General features: G+C 53.3%; 2 protein-coding genes across 2 annotated transcripts; one reads left to right on the forward strand and one right to left on the reverse strand.

Annotated features, from left to right (window-relative positions):
* The first annotated feature begins 6,199 nt into the window (after nucleotides 1-6,199).
* Nucleotides 6,200-11,025, forward strand: ARMC12 (armadillo repeat containing 12). Its single transcript, XM_006025290.3, has 6 exons — nucleotides 6,200-6,467; nucleotides 7,683-7,831; nucleotides 9,089-9,223; nucleotides 9,379-9,552; nucleotides 10,030-10,101; nucleotides 10,654-11,025. The coding sequence occupies exons 1-6, from the start codon at nucleotides 6,215-6,217 to the stop codon at nucleotides 11,005-11,007; spliced, it is 1,137 nt and encodes a 378-aa protein (XP_006025352.2). The 5' UTR covers nucleotides 6,200-6,214; the 3' UTR covers nucleotides 11,008-11,025.
* A 3,720-nt stretch (nucleotides 11,026-14,745) lies between these two features.
* Nucleotides 14,746-17,658, reverse strand: CLPS (colipase). Its single transcript, XM_006025291.1, has 3 exons — nucleotides 17,575-17,658; nucleotides 16,079-16,201; nucleotides 14,746-14,877 (listed from the first exon to the last, which is right to left on the reverse strand). The coding sequence occupies exons 1-3, from the start codon at nucleotides 17,656-17,658 to the stop codon at nucleotides 14,746-14,748; spliced, it is 339 nt and encodes a 112-aa protein (XP_006025353.1).
* Between the last annotated feature and the right edge of the window lie 2,067 nt (nucleotides 17,659-19,725).

Raw genomic sequence — 19,725 nt, forward strand, 5'->3', positions numbered from 1 at the left:
TGTGCATGCTTTCAGCATCCTCCTATCCAGGCTCAAGCAGTCAGAATTCAAGCCAGCAGTGGGCCAAAACACCCCATTAGCATCCCATCAATAATTATAGCAGGATTAGTCATACTGGAAGGTGCTGCACAGTATTTATAGTGCAGCAGACTTCAAAGTGCAATGCAAGATCAAGCTGTTTCGTCCATCTGTTAGCTAGAAGGCAACTGGTAATGAGGGGGGCAAGGCCCCTAGGTTAGCCTTTGTCTAATCTCTGGGCATGCTTAAATACACTCCAGCAGGCCCATCCCATCCTGCAGAGATTGGCAGTGAACGTCCCCATCAGCATGGTACAATCTCGTTCTTACACCACACAAAGCGAGTGTTCCCAAATGACCCAGTCCTGTCAGATAAGCTGCAGTCTTGCACAGCACAGGATGTGGGCACCCAGGTCATGAGTGCATTCAAGGCACTCAGCACTAATAACCAACCTTCCCAGAGTGAGGGCTCAAAGGCTTCCTTCTGCCTGGCCGCTAGCTAAAGTCCAGCAACCAGGCCCTTGTGCAGCGCAGCCCAGGGTCTGCCCGAAGAGGGGGGAGTTGCATCTAGTGCATTTGTGCTACCGCTCCAAATCCAGCCTTAGATCCTGTCTGCGCTGGAGTAATCCTCTGGTTCTCCACAGCTAGCATAGCCGAAACCCTTTCCTTGGCCAAGGGAGAGAGAGGATTACCCCCCTCAGGACCAATGCCTGCTAAGAGCCCCTCACAGGTACAGTCCAAGCCAACAGGATGCCTTCTCCTCAAGCCAGCGATTTCAGTGGCTTTGCTCCTCATTTGCACCACAAACACCTGGATGAGGCAGGGCTACATCCAATGGGTTTTTCCAGATTTACGTCCGGCGAGACAAGACTCGATGCCGATGTGGTTCTTCCCGAGTGACGTTAGGGGAGTGAAATGGAAATCAGCTCCAGTGCCGTTCCTTTGGGTTCACACTGGGGGATGAGGCAAGAACGGGGTCCGGGGATCACTCCCGACGTCCACTGGGATGGGTGAGAGGAAAATCCCCGATGTCCATCATTTGAGTAAAGAGGATGTTCTGAACGATGCTAACACTTGACATGGCAAGGTCCAGGGGATGAAGAGAACAAAAGACTAGGAGCCAGGACCCCGGGGTTTGGTTTAATTCCACCACTGATGCTGTGTGTGACCTTGGATGCATCTCCCAGGCCATTTCCAGCAGAGCCGTTTCTGCAGCTTCTGGCCACCCAACTTTCAGTCGTGGACAGTATTTTCAAAGGAATGGAGCCATCCACAGCCCTTACTGACTTCAGCTGCAGCCAGCTCCCTAGAAACGGGTCCAGGTTTGAGCACGGGATTTAAGAGGAAAAGGCAGGGATTCTCCCAGGATGCAGCTGGCTCCGGCCAAATGGTCCGTGCATCCTCTGTCTCCCTGCATCAGGATCTGCACCCAAGCCAAGTCAACCTCAGAGCAGAAGAGAAAGCAGGACCCGGGGATGGAGAGGAATGTCCAAGGCAGGAGAGGGACACGACACCCTCCCTCTGCACCACCTTGGAAACCGGGGCTGGAAACCTTCCAGGGAACCCCCAGCAGAGCGAATAGTGGCTGGCGGCTAAAGGAGCTCGCTGCCTGCTCCTGGGCACAGCTGTCAGTCACGTAAGCTGGGGAAGGCGAAGGGCACCTTCCCCATTGCTATTTATGGTGTCTAGTCCATGGAGGCGGCCACCCCGTGGAAAGGAAGGGTTAAAAAAAGGTGAAGGCCATGAGCCCAACAGGAAGAGGAGGAGGAGGGAGGGGGGGGGAGAGAGAGAGGGAGAGACTGTGCATGAGAGAGTGAAAGAGAGAGAACAGAACATCCTGTACCCTCTGCATTAAAAACAGCCCGGCGAGGGGGAGGGGAAGGAAGGCCAAGAGACAGAGCGAGAGTCTTTGGGGAGCAGCTCCATGGCGCGAGGCCTTGGTGGTGCTCGCAGAAGCACAAACAGCTCCAGGACGGTGGGGCTGCCTGCGCTCGCTGCGGAGGGGAGAGGCAGCAGGCACGTGCAGCCAGCCCCCCGGCTGCAGCCAGCCTGGAAACGGGCCCCCTCTGCCAGCTGGGCGTGAGCACGAGCGTGGCGGGAGGGCGCGCAGCCGTGTGCCCCTGGGGAGGGTGTCGTGTGCACGGATGGAGGGAGGCGGGTGTGTTTGTGTGATGTGCCTCTTCTCACCAGGACCTGCTCACTGGAGGAAAGGGGAGTCGATGCCTGGCACGCAGCCTTACCGGGGTGCGCCCCTCCACTCCAGGGTGAAGCAGCGGCTCCGATCACGAGGAGTAGCTGCGTCGTCGGTGTAAGGCGTGCTGCGGTAGCGGTCGTGTGTCCGCTCCCTGAGTCAAGTTAATCCCACGGTAGCCGCTTGCTCAGTACAAACCTGCTGCCTTGCCATGTAGCGCCCGGGTGGTCGAGTAGCGCCAGCTTTGGGGGGCTGGTTCCTGTCTCCTCCTCGGTACAGAGTAAATTGCAGGGCAAACTGTCACGTTGTCATTTTCCTGTGTGCCCGCACCCACCCTCAAGCTCCGGGCATCGTCACACACCTCCAGTTACCAAGGAAAGAGTCACCTGCTTGAGAGAGCTCCAAAACATGAAAAAAAGCTCCTGTTGGATGGGGTCCACGTGCTGGTCTCGGTCCTGACAGAGGAAACGTCTTGTCCTTGCTGCTCAAACCATCCCTCTCCACCTGGCGTCCAACTAGGACCCTCCGAAACGGTGACGCTTAGAGCTGGGCAGGCTCCTGGGACCCTGAAGAAGGGGCTGGCCCCTGCCAGAGATAAAGACCCCAGGCCCTGCCGTGCTCAGTTGGAAGGATGTGCCCTTTGCCTTAGTTCCCACTGAATTGGAACATCTCCCCGAGGGTCTGTTGCACTCCGCTCCGCGCCAGATTGCCTACTGCACAGCAGCTTGGCAGTGCCCCGTGCCCCCGGAGCCGAGTCCTGCCCCTGAGGCATCACCTGCTGCTCCTTGTACCCAGAGCTGTGCTGCTGCACGGCCCTGGCAGCGGGTGGGGAGAGCAGGGCAGGGGCACCAACCTCCACCCTGGAGTCTGAGTGTCTGGTGGGGCCCTGTCCGCGCCAGGGGACGCCCGCTCGCTGCCCCACCCTGCATGGTGGTCCCTATCGCTGCCCTCCCTGCCGCGCGAGCCCCTGCGCCCCACACCGTACCCCCCTGCTGCCGAAGCTCCCCAGCGCTTCAGGCTGCAGGGCCCCTTCCTGTGTTTGTTGAGGCGCTGTGAGTCAGGCGTCTGGTTTTTGATTTAAACCAATATTTACCAGCAGACGCTGCCAAAACAAAGTTGCAGCCTCACCAGTAAATATAGGTCCGAGCTGGAAAAGCCTGCGCGTGTTTGGCGCCGGTCCAGATCTCTCAGCCCCCACCTCACATTCCCACGTGCTCCCCCCACCATCCGCTCGGGCTCCGCGCTTCCTCGCGGGAGCAGCTCTGCGGGCTGGGGAGGGGCTGCCCACCTCCACCGGTGCGGCGAGATGGGAGAGACCCCCTCTGCTGCCTCCCTCCAGAGGGAAGCCCCCCTGATCCTGGTCATAAATAACACCATTGTGCGCAGACCAACAGCACTGAGCGGATCTCATTGATGCCGCTGGGCTGCACACCGTGCTTACTTCCAACAGCACAGCTACAGGGGAGTCACCCCTCCGCTCAGCAGTACAGGGGCAGGGACACACAGCTGAGCTGCAAGGAGCAAAGGTGCGGCGGGTGCTGAAAGCACTGGGCTCGTCTCCCTCTGCTGTGTAGTGTAGCCATCTCTGAAGCGCACGGGGCAGCTGCTTCGAGGGCGCTGAGGCCTGAGAAGGGCAGTGAAGACTCTCCAGGCCCTGCTGCAGGTCCTGGGGGCCTGGCCGGACAGGCTGCAACCCAAGATGCTGCTTGCCCAACAGGCCAGTGGGTAACTGCTCCTCTGAGACAGTGGCTTCTATGGCACGGCCCCGCCGGCCCCGTCCAAAGCACTGGTTCAGTTTAGGAGAGACTCAGAGGAAAGAGCGGTATGGCCTGACTCGCCCCGACGCCAGGGCGTGTGCTGGGGGCGATGCTGGTGCTGGTAGCAAGAGACACTGGTTGCAGTAGGAAGCAGGCTGGTGGGACAGCTGGCTTTGCTGCAGCCATCAGGCAGCACAGGGACCACGCAACCCTGCCTCCCTCCAGCTCAGGGCACAGGCACTAGGACGGGGTGGAGGCAGAGGGCAGGATGAGGCCGGTGCAAACCCTGCAGCCATCTCTCGGGCTCTGCTGCCCTCTACCGGTGCCTGCTGGGTGTTCCCAGTGCCGGTGCCAGCCTGACTCGAGAAGTGAGGCCTGCAATTCTGCACCTGCCCTGGGGAGATGGAGCTGTGCAGGTGCTGTGTGCCCAGCTTCAAGGTGCTGGCTCCCAGGGCCTTAGGCAAACTTCCTTGAGATGAGCAGTGACATCTCCAGCTCCGGTAGAGCGTGCCGTGGCCGCTGCGCTCAAATCGCGTCGTGAAGGAGACCAGGAGCCTTATCCCTGCTACGCAGATGAGGCACAGGGAAGCGCTGACTTGCCCTTGCAGCAGAGCGAGGAGCAGGACCCAGGTGTCCTAAGCACTAGGCTGGTGCTCTGTCCACTAGGCTATACTGTTCTGAAGAGAGCCCACGGGGACCTGCGCTCCTGCCCCCTCTTTCAGCTCCCCGTCACGGGGCCAGGCACCACGCAGAAGCCAGAGCATATCATGCATGAACAGACCCGCTGCTGCCTTCCAGGCACACAGCAGCAGCAATGCCCACCTCCACGCTCCTGGCAGCTGACCAAACCCCCTGCTGCTGCATCGCCATCCCTCTGTACCATGCAGTGAGCTGTGTCCTGACGGGTCAGACCACAAGAGAGAGCCCCAGAGACCAGAACCCTGCACTGAGCACGGCCTCCCCTGGGACATCAATCCCAGAGGCCTGACAGCAAGAAGGCCTCAGCCCCAAGCTTGGCTGCTGCCTGGAAGAGCACTAGGGAGGGTGAAGGGAGGGGACAGCAGGCACCAGACCCTGCTGGGACCCCTGGATGGTAACAAGCCCCTTGAACTACTGTTATTTATGGCCTGCATTGCAGGAGCACCAAGGAGCCCCCCAGCATGCTAGGCGCTGGACAGCTGTAACACAACAGCTGGTCCACGTCCCAAACAATCTCAATGTGGCAATTATTCCTCAGTGCAAATTGATCCCAAATGAGCTGCCTGCTGCAGTGATGCAGATCAAGCCATGCGCCCTGCCCTATAAGGTTGCACCCAGAAGCAAATGGGAAGACAGCATCATACATGGCACGGGGGGCGCTGAGGATGGCTCCCAGGGGCCTGACTCCCAGGCAGGCGGGTACTTTGGGTTGGATGCACAATAACTGGGCTCCCTGCAGGTATAGCTGGAGGAGGTTCTCTCCGGGAGATTAGAGGGGAAAATGAAATGAGCCGTTCTGGTTGAAATGTCTGTGAATCCATGGATGTTCTCAGCATCCTGCTTTCCTGGGAGAGACTTTGCCTGTGCATGGTTTCAGTGCACAAGTAGAGATGCCCTTTCTCACCCCCAAAGAAGGGACAGGGTGGGATAGCAGCCTGCAGTTCAGAGAGGCCACAGAGTTCAGGTCCTGACTTGGAGTCAGCCACTCCCAATAATCAGAGCAAGGGGCCAGTGAGACTTGCCACAGATGAAGCCGACAGCTGCAGAGCTCAGGCCCAGACAAGGAACCAACCTTCCTTGGGATCTGTTCGGTGCTGGGAGGGCTGATCTCAGCCCTTCTCTGCTGCCAACATTTAAAGAGCTTAAAACTCAGGCTGTGGACAGGTAAGAAAGGGTCATGGAACAAGCTGAGACTGAATCTTAGAAACCTCTGACAGCCAGAGCTGGCTCTGGAGGAGTCTTCCAGAGGAACAGTGCCCAGGTCATTTAAAACTGGGCTTAAGTGCAGTCATGGTACCATCCTCCCTGTGTCCACTCTCCCCCTAGCACTTTCTTTCCACAGATCTCAAATCACTTTACCAAGGGGTGGGGAGGGGGAGACAGAGAGACATCATTATTCCCATTTTACAGATAAGCAAACTGAGGGTAAAGCTTTGCCCACAGTCAATGCTAGGACAAATAACCCAGGAGTCCAGCCCCTGGGAAATGCCCCTCCCAGCTGCCAGGCCCCAGATGTCACGGTGGACTCTGGTGACATCACAAACCGCGTGATGACCAGTCTCGTACCTCCAGCGAGGAGCCGCCCCGGGCAGTGTCCAGTCACTGCGGGTTCTGATTCCAGAACGTGGCTCCTCTCAGCAGCGGCCAGGTGGCGAGGCAGGAAGATGCAGTGTTGGGAGAAGATCACCAGTAAAAACATGCTGAGTATGGCCACAGGAGCTGGGGCCATCTACTTGCTGTACAGGACCATCCAAGCAGGACTGAACAGCCCTGCCTTCAGCATGGAGCCTGTCAGCATTGCCAGTGAGTAGCAGCAAGATTTCAGCTTCCGCAGAGACAGAGAAGGCAGCAGTGCCCATCTGAACCCCTCGTGACTGCTACTCTCCCTGGCAGGGGGCTCAGCCCATGTGGCAGGGACAGCCTTCTGGCCACCAAGGACACAGCCCCCTCGCTCACAGCCTGTGACCCTCGTACAATTGCTGGCATAGCCAGTGGGGGAACTTTAGGGAACAGCAGTCTGAATGGTAGTCCCGGCCCTGCCACCGGCCTGCTGTGCAGCCCCAGCAAATTGATTTCCCCATCTCTTCGATGTGGGCCTCAGGCATAGTCCTGGATGCAGGGAGCCCTAAATGCAGGAGAAGGTTGGATCCAGATGCAACTTAGGACCATATCTAGTCATAACAGTGAGCCTGTTCAGGGGATCTTGGGGGCCCTAGAGCTAGTTAGCTAGTGTCAGGAGGATGCATGGAGGGTCTAAGGCCCTGTGTAGTGATCATATATGCTCAACACTGCTGTTAAAGGCACATGCAGTATTTATGTTGGTTAGAGCAGAACATTTGTTCCAACTTGTCCCTATTAGTATTTTAACGCCTGCTGTTCCTGCTTTTATTCTTTGCCTTCATTTAGCATGAGGTTGTGGTGAACATCAATGTTCGTTTCTCTGTCCCCAGGAAGTGTCATTCCATTGCTGCTGCCAGGGGGACCCCTCTCCCTGGTGTCATCCATAGATTTCATAGACATTAGGGCTGGAAGGGACCTCGGAAGATCATCGAGTCCAGCCCCTTGCCCCAGGGGTAGGAAGGCAGCTGGGGTCATAGGGGTCCATGTGCATCCATATTCATTTCATCCATGTCTTGTTTCAGTTCAAGTTCAAAAGACCTTTGGGGGTTTGGGTTCAAGTTTTCCATGGCATTTGCACTCCCAGAACCTGCCTGAAATCTCAGTGGGGCACAGGGGCTGGGATGGACACCCTGAGTTCCTCCTGGGGCTGGAAGGAGACATATGCAAAGTTCAGCCAAGTGGCCATGAACTTTGGCAATGCTTTTGGCAACCCTGCTCTGAAGGTGGGGTTTGGAGCAAGACCTCTTGGCCATGCCTGTCCCTGGCCTTTGTCACACATGGTCCAACATTTGGGCAAGAGAGTCTATTCATGTTTCACCATATGAAAAGCCCAGATCCTGGGCTGGCGGCTTCACTCTGGGGCCTCCGTTCTGCTCATTACTGATCGCTCATCCCTAGAACTCGCTGTGCAGCAAGAGAATTTAGGTCCGAAGGATTCTGGAGAGCTGCGGCGGCTCCTGATGTCCCTGAACCAGAAGCAGGATGAATACGCCAAGAGCATGATACTACATAGCATCACGCGCTGCGTTTACCTGCTGGAGTCGGAGGTGAGCCCGCAGCTGGAGGTGCTTCCCTGAAAGAATGCACAACTAAACCAGAGACCTGCCTGTGCCAGACCATGAGGTCCCTGTGGCTTTGGGGAGGTTCAGATCCAGAGTAGACCTTTTGTGTTCAGGCTTCTCTTTCCAATCAGTGCTTTCTCAGCTCTGGAGAGGGGAGCACAAGCCAGCAAAGACTCCCGAGCCAGCCTCAGAGCTGTATGCTGGCTGCTAGGAGAAAGGAGAAGTCATGGGCAGAAGGGAGGAACAGGGGCAATTCCTAAGCTGAATTTGTTCCTTGTGGGAATTTCCTCAGTTTTTCAGTGGACTCTGCTTGCTGCTCCACAATGGCAAAGACTCTTGCCAGGATTAGGCGAGAAGGAAGCTGATGAATTTGCCTTTGAACAAATTGTGGGCCCAAGCAGAAAGGCCTAGGTTTAGACTGCACTGCATGCAGCTGAAGGGGATCAGGGTTGGGAATTTGGTTAAATCCTCTCTCAGATGTTCCTAAAGGCCAAGCATAGCCTATGCTCGGCATATGCGCGGCATTCTCAGCTGCAGAGGGCTTGATGTCTGGGTACGTTCAGAGCCTGCCGGTTGCTCCCTGCAGCACCACTGAACCCACTACCTATAAAGGCAGATCCCAATGCTCAGAGGGACTTTCAGACTCTGAAAGGTAGCAGCACTTTCAGAAATCATTCCCTGGCTGCAGAAAGCAGCCTGAGGTGAAAGAGGCAGGTGGAGGCAGGCACCTTCATGTAACACAAAGGGGACAAGATCACAGGTGGGGCTGAAGCCACAGCTAGGAGAAGATCTGCAGAAAGCTCAGGGGGTGGGGATAGGCATGGTGCATCGCTCTTGCATGAAAGGGAGGCCTTGTGGCCAGCGCTGGTTTGGTTCAATAAAACAAACAGGATCAAAGGGACAAGGGGGTCACTGAGTTAATCTTGCTTTTGGGAAGTAGGTGGTGGCTACATGAGAGCATTGCTCCCTTTGGTGGGACAAGCTACAGCAGCGTGGGGCCCGGGCAGCTTTAAGAGCCAGCAACTGATTAAGTAAGGCTCCAATCCTGAACTCTTGGGGGCTTCAGATAAGCTCAGCCACTCACCACCTTGCTGGCAGACATACAGAAGAGGAAGCTTTTCCCCATCTCAGTGCTTGAAGGGGTCCCAGCCCCGTTGCGCCTTAGCCCCATACTGATGGGCACAGCCAGGTCTCAAGGTGGGTGGCATCAGTGCCTGCATGGTCTACACTTTGCTTTTCCAGGCCTCTGCCTGCTCCTACGAGGACATCCGGCTGATGGCATCCTACCTGGATGACAGAGATAAAGACGTCAAGATCCACGCCCTGAATGCCCTCAAGGCTTTTGCCGGCATCCGGAAGTTTAGAATTAAAATCCAGGTCAGCGTTCCCGTCTCAGCTTTGGCGCCTCTGGGCCAGAAAATGGCAGGAGCTTCCAGCACTGCCAACTGCCCAGCACCCAGGCCAGACCGGGCCTGCCAGAGTCCTCGGGTGCCAGGCCAATAGCTACACTGCCGCTGTGTCTTTCCATGCAGGAGTTTGTGCCCAAGATCTTGGAGCTGGTCACCTCCTACTGGGATACGGAGCTGCACATTGCAGGGCTGAGGCTCTTGAATGGGCTGCCCCTGCCAGATCACACTCACCCCCTCCTGAGGAGGGCGATGCCTGCCCTGATGGAAATTGTGCAGACAGGGAGCAGCTTGGCTCAGGTAGGGAAGCACATGTGTTCCTCCTTGCCCAGCTCCTCTTCCTCCTTCACCTCCAGTGCCCTTCCTGGGGTGAAGAGAAGCTGGGAGCTCCCTCCGCATCATTCCCTCCTCTGAATGTCCTCACAGGGAGGGGGTGGGGCACCGCTGGTGCTCTCAGGGTGGGCAGAGCTGTTCTTGAAGGGGCTGTGCAAGATATAACCCCACCTGGACTTAAAGAAGGGAAATGGGGACTGACCAAAAGTTTGAGGGAGCCCCATTGGACTTGGAGCCAAGATCACCCTAAGTCAGCTGAACTGACCGTGGTTATGTTCTCCCAGACCTAATGCTCCGGCCCCATCCTCTGTGGGGAAGGGCTGGGACTGGAGTAGCTATGAGTCCATCACTGTCTCCTGCTGGGCACTGGCCTTTGCCTGGGGCTCTGCTGTGACATTCCCATCCTGACTCCTGGTCTGAGACTTCCCATCGGTATTTCCTCAGGTCCAAGTTCTCAAGCTCCTGAGCACCCTGGCCCAGAAAGAAGACCTCCTGTATGACATCCTGAACTGCCAGGTAAGGGCCAGCCTTTCACCAGCACTGGCAGGAACCTGAGCCAGACAAGCAGGGCCAGACAAGCAGGGGGAACAATGATCCTGAGGGGAGGCAAGGACCGGAGAGGATGCAGCCTATTACTGCAGGCAGCACCTGAGACTTGCCATCAAAAGACCCTGTTTGCCTCCTGAGCCCTGACCTTGCACCATTCCCCTCTGCTGGGACTCATGAAAGCCTCCTCTTCTGTCACTCCCACCATGAGGCTCGTGCAGCCTGGCTGGCAGAGATCACCATCCCACAGTGAACACAGGGTGCTCCAGGCCTAGAGAGGGCACAAAACTGGTGCTTGGGACACATCCAGATCTATTCTTCAGGGCACAGGTGTCCAGGTGCAGTTCAGAGGGACCGCTGATCTGCTGCTTGATCCTGTTGCCCTTGGGGGGGTGGGTTGCACAGCAGAGGACTGTGGCTGGGGTCCGATCACCCACAGGGCTTGAAGCCTGATGGGCAGTCAGAGCCGAGGCAGAGGCTGCTGGCCTGTGCCCATAGCGGTGCCTCCCCTTGTGCCCCAAGGTGCATGCTGACTTCCTGAACCTCTTCCATGCCTCGTTGTCTGGGAACCTGCTCCGTGAGGTGCTGGTGTTTGCGGAGCGGCTGAGTGAGGGCCGCTTGACCCCGCAGTACCAGTCGGTGCACTGGGAGTACAACGAGCTGTCCCTGCACGAGGCGCTCTTCGGGGACAGCTCCCGCTTGGCCGACCGCCTGCTCGCTCTCATCGTCCACCCTGAGGAGGAGGTGCAAATCCAGGCCTGCAAGGTCATCCTCAGCATCCAGCTCAGCAAGGAGGAAGCGGCAGCCATCAGCACTGCCCAGCGCATGCAGAGCTCCTTCTTTGACACGGACGAAGAGGACCTGTGCGAGAGCTAGGGGCCGGAGGCAGCATAACCAGAGTGATCATCAGAGATTAATAAACCAGATTGGGATTGAGGGTCTGCCTCCTTCTGTCCCCACAGACTCACACCCTTAAGGAACAGAGGGGTCAGAGAGAAGCCTAGCTCCTTGCTCAGCTAGGAAATGGCCCCTGTGCCCCTCAGGCTGGGTCTAGCCAGGCATTTGCCCCCCTTCCAAGCACTGCTGCTGGTGGCACCAGGGCAGCCTTCCCCAGCACAGAGAGGCAGAGTTGGGTTCTGTACCAGTTGGGTCGTCTGAGCCTGAAATGGGGTTTTGACCTCTCTGCCCTAAGCTAGTCAATGCAGGCTGATAGGAGGTTGCTATCCCCATGCTTCATGCTGTCTGCCAGACAGCTCCAAGGCAACTGCAAGGTGCTGGTCACCACTGGCACAGCCCCACTGGCTGAGAGCCACGTTGCCCTCCCTGGCCCTTTATCCCCCCCATGTCCAGATCAGAGCAGGGTCTCTCCTGCAGAATTCACACCCCCATGAAACAGAGTGAGAACCAGGCCCAGCCCCTTGAACATGCTGGGAGAGCCTCTCCCTGCCTCCCAGTCTGACTCTCCAGGGACCAGGCTGCTGGGGTACACCCCACAGGCCACTAGACTGGAGCTAAGAAAACAGGTAAAGGCTCTTCCTTGCCAAGGGCAATGGACCTGGCAGCCTTGCCTGTCTGCAGGACGCTTGCCTGAAGACCTGTAAGTAGGTGCATGGGGTTTGGACTTACACTAGTCAGCCCACCATTATACCTGTGCCCCAGGGTCCCACACAGCCTCCAATGGGAACAGTTAAATCCATCCCCTGTCTACATGGCTAACAAACCCTTTTAGTGTCCTGGGGGCTGCCTCTGCCCCTGGGGCACTGTGCACAATTCTCCCATCACTCTCAGACTTCCATGGTGTCCATGTTATGACTGGCACCATCCAGTGCCCATGCTGGTTAAATACAGGAGATCTGGCCAGTTACAGCACACCTGAAATGCACTCGTGTATGCTCAAGGAAATTCAGGCTCCTCCACTCATGTCAGAGCAACATATAGCACTAGAGGAAGGTCTGCTTGGTGATTAAGGCAGAGGAGGAGCCAGGGCTCCAATCTTGGGGCTGATGCTGAATTGCTGGGCCCTGAAACAAGTCACTCTTTACCTTTCCCTGCCTCTGTTTGCCCTTGCTGTGTCTTGTTCTTACCACACCAGTGCGCAAAGCGACCAGATGGGCCTAGTAGGGACCCAACAACCACATTTACTATATATGCATGGTGCCTACTTATATGCACACACAAACAAATATACATACACTTTGGCAGAGCCACAGATGACTGCACGCAGCGACTCCCTTGGCCTGAGCCAGCTCAATGGTTGCTGCAGGCACAAGCTATGGTGCATTCAACCACTCATAGCTGCTAAGGAAATGATTAGCACCTTTTGTCTGCTCAGCTAACAGAAGTCCACTCCATGATAGGGTAGAATGGGATCTTTAACCCTGGTTGGCAGCCAGTCTGGGAGCGGAGCCTCGATAGATGAACAAATGGATGATCTCCTTTGCTCCGGCGCCTCCTGCAGCCAAGGTGGTTCCACATGTACTGGCACCTGCCTTTCCTTTGGATTAAACCAGCAAGGCTGAGGGGGACGCTGGTGTGTGGGCAGCTCGGTGTCTCCATACACACTGCCTAGGCTTTTGTGGCCTGGGGCAGTCACTCCAGCTTCACCTTATCTTTCAAGTGTGGACTAGGTTCAGCGAGCTGAAGTCTCACTCAGCATAATTCTACTGTCTCGTGAAACAGAGAGATGCCTACTACTACTAACGGCAAAAACCAACTCCTCAGCAGCGTGAGAGGGGTAACACTGGACTCCACTCCCTCTGCCTACTGGGCTAGAAAGAAGCAGTGGTCATTTCAGCAGCAGTGTCTCCATGCTCCTATTCCAGTGAAGGAACCCATTTTCCCTGATTAAAACATGCACCTTAATTTTGGAGGACTGATTTTGAGGGGAAAGGTGCATGTGGTATGTGAAGAAATACAGCATTTCCATACACACAGCCTGAAAGCAGTCTCGTGCCATACATTAGGATACGTGGTAAATGGAGCTGGTTAGGAAACGTTTTTATCTCCCTACAGTTAAGGAAATGCTGCGGCAAAAAATCAAATCTGAACTCTCTCCATTCTGACCCACTGGCATGGGGTCTTATGGGGCTGGCATCTGCCTGAGCCCTGCTCCCGTTCTCCCCTGTCGGCTGAGCTCCCTGATGAAACAGCTTCCACGATGGCCTATGACGGGGTGGACAATTATTTCAGGCGGAGGGCCGCTCACTGAGTTTTGGCAAGCCTTTGAGGGCCACATGACAGGCAGCCAGGGGCCGATAAATATTAATTTTCTAAATTTTTTAGGGGTCCCGCAGGCTGGATGGAATGGCCTGGTGGGCTGCATCTTGCCCACCCCTGGCCTGTGATCTTCCCTTAGGAGGAGAGGCAAATGCCTTAGAGAACTTAAATGGTCATGGTAGTTTGTAGGAGATGAAATCTGGCTGGGACACAAAAAGAAATGCTACCTGGTCAATTATTTCAGTTAATGAATAAAGCTGAGAAAACTGCAATCTGTCCTACATAGTCCACAACTAGGTAACACCTTGGTTGGAAGAGATTTGCACAGCTGTGATGGAGCTAGCAGTACTCTGGAAGGGGAAATTCATTGGGTGCGGGGGAAGAGAAGACTTTTGCACCAGTGTGGTGCCCACAACACAGCAGGGAATGTCACCTGAAGGGAGGAAGTCATTCTCTCACCTTGTGCTGCCCAAGGCATGAGTCTCCTCTGACCTCTGAAATCCTCCCAGCCAACATCTCTCTTCTGTTTACACTTGCCACTGCCCTGTGGCTCTCTCTGTCCTGCCTGTGCAAACTGTGCCTGTGTGTTGGAGCATGAAATAATCCCAGATCTCACAATGTAATGAATGGGAGAAGCAGCTCTTTACTGGAAGTTCCAGAAGTGCCATAAAATATCTCCTTCTCCATTCGCAGCTGGATCCAGGCAGGGTGACACTTGCAGGAACAAGAATCACAGCAGCCCCACAGAGCAGCTGGTGAGCTATTGTGCAATGAGAGGGTACAATCCAATCATTCAGAAGCCAAGGTCAAGGCAGGGTGAAGTCAGCACTGCTTCTGGCTTTGGGAAGGAGCGCAAGGCAGCTGACTCTTTCCAGCCCCTTTTGTAAAGTGTCAGCTGAAGGACGAGTACCTTAAAGGCAGGCAGTTATTTCTGAGGCATTGTGGGACTGGAGAGAGAAAATGGGGGGTCTTGAAGAGATGAGAACAGATACCATGACAGAAGTGAAGCAAGAGTGCATTAGTCTCATACTGAAGTCCAGAGAAGGGGAAAGATATTTTGAAGGCTACAACCTGGAGCAGAGTGACACAAGATAGCGTGGCTTGTGAAGCCAGGCACAGGTCCTTGAAAGCACATCTGTGGGTCAATGTAGAGGCATAGGTGTAACTACAGGAAGGCTCAGTGAAGTTAGCAGGGTGTTTTGTGCGTAGGTGACAAGGCAGGTCATGGGGCAAGAGGTATATGTGGCATACAGGAAGAGGTGTCATGTATGTATGGGACGTAGGCTGGAGAAGATGCACGTATGCATGGGAAGGGGTGATGGATACTAGGCACGTGCACTGGAAGAGGAGAGGGGGATGACAACTGTGCAGCACGGTTCCCCTGCAGCGATTCCACCTTTACTTGGATGAGTTCTGTGGATCCTGGCAGATGCCGTAGTTGGTGTTGGTGATGGAGCCCACCAGGCTGTTGTCAGCCTCACAGGTTAAGCCTTGCTCACAGGGACATTTGTAGTAAACCCCATAGAGGCTCTGCAAGGGACACAAAGGCATGGGTAACAGTACAGGATATTGCTTGGCATGTACCCAGGGCTCCCTCTACTCTGCCAGCAATGCCTGGGCAACCTGGTCTGCTTCTCCTACAACCAACCATCTCTCCACCTTCTTCCCTACTCTCCACTAGCATGGAACAGCCCTCCTGAGCCAGTCTAGGCAGCTGCCACCCTCTGCATGCGAGTGCTGCTGCCGACATGATGCCTGCAAGAAACTAGCTACCTCATAATGGTGAAGTAGCAGAATACAGGTATCGAGGACAGTCTCTGTCACTCCCTATTGGTTGCTCCACATGAGACTTTAATGAGGAGGTGCCAACTGCCAAGTAGGGGACTCAGGCCCAGTTTCTCAAATGCATTTGAGTATTTAACTCCTATTTAGGCACCTCACTTCTATTGATTTCATCATCAGTTCAATAGGATGTAGGTGTCTAAAGACCTTTCAGGATATGGGCCTTAGTCTCTTAGCTGAAGCGGTTGTCTCTCATCATTTTAACTGAAAAACTCCCAGGTTTGAACAGGGCAGGGTCAGTTCCATGGACACCTGAGCCTGTTTGTGGGTCCCTTTCTCTTGCCCTGTCTCCATGCAGACCGAGAACCTCTTAGACAAGGAACTTCTTAGTGATTCTGGAAGTAGACCATTGTTCATATCTGGGTCCACTCATGCGTGCAGCTGAAGGAAGTCCCATAACAGAGCAACATTTGAGTGGAGAATAAGCAGGACCCAGGAAAAGCTTCTGGGCTCCATCCCCAGTGAGGTTAGTTCTGGTGGGGCTAGGAGAGAGCCTCCCTGGAGGAAGAAGGTGTGGCTGGTGGGGAAGAGAGGGCTGTGGAGCTATCTTGGCAAGAAAGAGTCACTGGAAAAGGGCCTCCTGAATGGGCCTTGAAGATCCAGTCACAGCAGGATGCAAAATGTTGAGAGGTCAAGGATGTTTTGAGGGCAGCTTCAAGGAAGGAATATCCCAGAGGCTATCAGAGGGTGGCTTCACAGCCATCTAGTGTTTTGGCATGAACCTCCCAGCTCCTTGACCAAGGCCATTATCTATAATTTGCCCACATGTCCTGATCTCTGCCATGTTATGTGTTGCCAAGGGGGGGAGGGGAGGAAAAAAAAAAACCACGTTAGAGGGAACACAAGCTAGAGCTAGTGGAAGAGCAGAACTTCAGGAAATGCCGTGTACCTTTGGGGAACACTCCTCAAATTCAATGGCTTTGTTTGCACAACGAGCCAGGCTTAGCCCACTGGTCCGGTGACAACAGTTGCTTTTGCATTGAGCACTTTGCAGACACAGCTCCCCATTGTCCTGTAATAAAGCACAGCAAGAGCCAATACAGGGACCCAAACACCCCAGGGTGAGGGTCCATATCTCCCTACTTCTTCCTCCTGAAGGTAGCATCCAGTGGTCCTAGCTGCTTAGTGTGCAACCCATATCCAGTGATAACTGTTGCAGGCAGTGAAGTGAGATTACTCCACTCTACAGAGGTTCTTACAAGTGTGCCTTGGTGCAGTCCATATATTTACACCCAGGCTCATACAGTAGGACCGGTCAAGGGACCAACAAAATGCTACTTAACTAATGTGTCCAGCAAAGGGTGAGCAGACTTGTACTCTGTACATGAGGGGAAATTTTGCAACAAATTCCCCCAATCAGGAGTTTGACAGACAATGTGCATGGGCTTCAGTCTATGCGTACATTCATGCACATGCAGAGTGTAAAGAGTTTCAATCCATCCACATGCATTAAGGGTCAAATCCTATAGTTCTCCCTCAGTACTGACTCAAGTAAAACTCCCCGTGAAGTTTACAGAAGTTGGGCTTGAATAAGTGCCTAAGAAGAAAGTGCAGAGTTGAATAGTAAAAATACATCCACTTTACACACACACACACACACACATGCCATTCACACATACTATATCCCATTTCACCACTGAAATGTGCCCAGTAGGCTGCATGTCAACCAACACTCTCAAGTCCTAGCCAGAGAAGCCCCTCCTTGCCTCAAAATCTGCAAGACCCCTCTCTGTGATTTGCAGGGATTGTCTCACATGTATGTGTTGTGATGTGATGCAAAAGGTGCCTGAGCCTAACTCAACCCTGAGTTGGTCCATACTGGTCTTGTGATTCAGATACTAGTTTGAGACTTCAGAGATCTCAATTCTGGGCCTGCCAGTGGCATCCACACTTCCAAGGCACTTATTTTTGGAAGTGCTGAGCTCTTGCCACTCTTATTGGCTTTGATGGAAGCAAGATTGCAAAACACTTCTGAAAAGCAGGCAGCTAATTTCTTTGGGCCTCAGTTTCCCCTTCTGGAAAATGGGGCAACGGATATTTCTGTCTCATAAGGAGATTACAGATATCAAGCCACTAGTTGGTGAGGCCACCCCATAATCAGTGGGACTTATAGAAACGCCAGTAATATAAATAGAAGGAAATCAAATATATTGGAACTGAATGTTGAATTGTTACAGATGCCTCTATAAACCTTTCTTCTCTTACACTATGGAATCACCAAGGGGAAGGAGGGAGGATACTCTGAGCTGCATCCTGAAAATCCCCAAGCACACATGAAATTCCCATCCACCCCAAGAGGGTTGCCTTCTCTGGAGAGCCAGTGGGCAGACCCGTGTGAAGTCTGTGCGGCTGAATCGAGACCTTGCTTGATCCCCCCCCTCTTACCAAGTTGAAGATGAGTCCTCGCTGGTGAGAAAATGACTGGGCGACAGCAAGAGAGAGCAGCAGCAGGACCAGAGTTCTCTCCATGGCGTGATAGGACCACACAAGAGTCTCTCTGGTGGGTTCAGGGCATGGACAGTAAGGTGCAGGGATGATTCAAGTATATAAAACAGGTCTCCCTAGTCACATGACCAGCCCTTTCCCAATTGCATCCACACACATACCTCTGCAGAGCCAAGGGCTTAGGGAAAAACAAGGTCATAATGAACTTTCTCATGGTGTGAAATGTTTAAACTAAAACCAGAAACAGATAAGAATAACAAAGATCCTCCAATTTCTGCTCAGGCACTGCTCTTTTTGAAGGTGAATAGAATCCCATGCAAATTCATGCATTATAACCTCCTTATACTACCCAATGTCTTAGAGTCTATTAGTTAAATTAAGCCAAAGACCCACTAACATCAATAAATGCAAAGGTTAAGATCAAAGCATTTCTTTGCTTTTACCTTGCAGGTAATCTGCTGAGAAGTTCCACATCTGCACTGTAGCCTCTCCACCCCTTTTGGCCATTCTCAAGGTCTCTATAGATTAGTTAGTACAGCCATGCTTATCTCACGAGCTCGCTCAGCAAGATCAGGAACCGCAGGAAAAAGGGAAGGATTTCACTCAACCATATTTTGGTCAGCCAGCACTTCTCTTATAGCAAAGACCAATGAAAGTCATGGCAAGGAACCAGGACCATCAGCACAGCCAAAGAGAGATCCCATGAACACACACTGGCAGCCACAAAGAAGAGTCGTCCCTCAAGAAGATTTGCAAGAGATTTAAGTTGCCTCTCCTGAGATAAATTTACTACTGCAGTCACGGTAGTGTGAATTCCAGTAAGTACCTTCTCTTCTGGCAATATCTGGCTATTGGAGGGAAATTTGCTAACTTTTTCTTATGACAAATTTTCTTAAAAGAATTAGAAGATATTCATATCTCTGTCAAATGGACCATCTTTTGTAGTGGTTCTTTGTTACCACAAAAAGCTTTTCTAATGAAGACATTAGGAAATTAAACCTACAATCCAGCCTGCCTCTCTCTCCTTGGAAATCCCCCAGATACCCTGATTGCATGAATGCTTCACATGCAAACCTCAAGCACCCACATTCAGTATGGGGTTGATTCAGCCCATTACAAAAATACAGAATTTGGACTAATATTTCAGGGGAGGGGTTTCAGTCCAGAACCAACCTCCATAGATTTTCATTCTTCAAGTCATTCGGGAGGCAGCATTACATCTTACACACTTCCACCTTCATCCTAGCTGAGACGGGAAAGAAACTCAGTAAGCCAAGTAAAATATACACATGAATAAATAGGCATGCCCACACCACAGCCTGCAGACCTGGGGAAAGAGCTCACCCAAGCTAATGCAACCATCAGGGTTTTATCAGCATTGAAATCACAGACTAGTTTCCAGGTCCTTTCGCTGATATGGAGTAAGTCTCTATCTCCAAAATGGGAATGAGCTGTGGTGGTGAGAGCACTGGGCTAGGAGTCAGGGTCTATGGGCTATATTCCCGACTCCATCCTGAGCTTAGTAAGAGGTCAACATTTTCAGAAGTAGCCCCTGATGTAGGCATTCCCAAATTACATGGTCCAACAGTTAGGACTTGGTTTTCCAAGGTCCTAGGAAACTGCTGAAATCAGTGGGAGCATATAGCACCCCTGAAAGTCAGGCCCAACACCTTGAAGACCCAAAATCAGAGGCAATTTTTGGTTTTAGCATGCTTCTCTGAGACTTAATCAATATCAAGGAATAAACCTTCAAGGGTAACAAGATGGCATGAGTAATTTTGTGTGGCGGAATATATTTTGCTTTGGTATTATATAGCACCTCTCTTCTAAGGTCCCTGCCACACTTATATATGTTCCTGTGGGTCTAGGAGGCACTTCACAGAAGGTGAACCTGAGGCATATAAATGTGAAATGGCCTGTGCAAGGCAACTCATCTACAGGGTTGGGATTTAAGTCCAGAACTCCTGACAACCCGCCCCATAATCTTAGCACTTGGCAATCCTCTCTCCCTTATGATCTCCTTTTAAAAGAACAAAAATCACAAAATGGACTTAATTTTCTTTCCCTGCAGACCCCTATCAGTAAATCCAA

This window comes from Alligator sinensis, unplaced genomic scaffold (assembly GCF_000455745.1).
Source record: "Alligator sinensis unplaced genomic scaffold, ASM45574v1 scaffold872_3, whole genome shotgun sequence".
NCBI classification, from domain to species: domain Eukaryota; kingdom Metazoa; phylum Chordata; order Crocodylia; family Alligatoridae; genus Alligator; species Alligator sinensis.

What these genes read in the sequence shown, in the direction of transcription:
- CLPS (XM_006025291.1), bottom strand. Translation starts at nt 17,658, where the DNA reads ATGGAGAGAACTCTGGTCCTGCTGCTGCTCTCTCTTGCTGTCGCCCAG. An exon ending in GAGGACTCATCTTCAACTTG is followed by an intron (nt 16,202 to 17,574) that starts GTAAGAGGGGGG and finishes GCTTTATTACAG; the next exon opens with GACAATGGGGAGCTGTGTCT. An exon ending in TTGAGGAGTGTTCCCCAAAG is followed by an intron (nt 14,878 to 16,078) that starts GTACACGGCATT and finishes TGTCCCTTGCAG; the next exon opens with AGCCTCTATGGGGTTTACTA.
- ARMC12 (XM_006025290.3), top strand. Translation starts at nt 6,215, where the DNA reads ATGACCAGTCTCGTACCTCCAGCGAGGAGCCGCCCCGGGCAGTGTCCA. An exon ending in TTTACCTGCTGGAGTCGGAG is followed by an intron (nt 7,832 to 9,088) that starts GTGAGCCCGCAG and finishes TTGCTTTTCCAG; the next exon opens with GCCTCTGCCTGCTCCTACGA. An exon ending in ATGACATCCTGAACTGCCAG is followed by an intron (nt 10,102 to 10,653) that starts GTAAGGGCCAGC and finishes TTGTGCCCCAAG; the next exon opens with GTGCATGCTGACTTCCTGAA.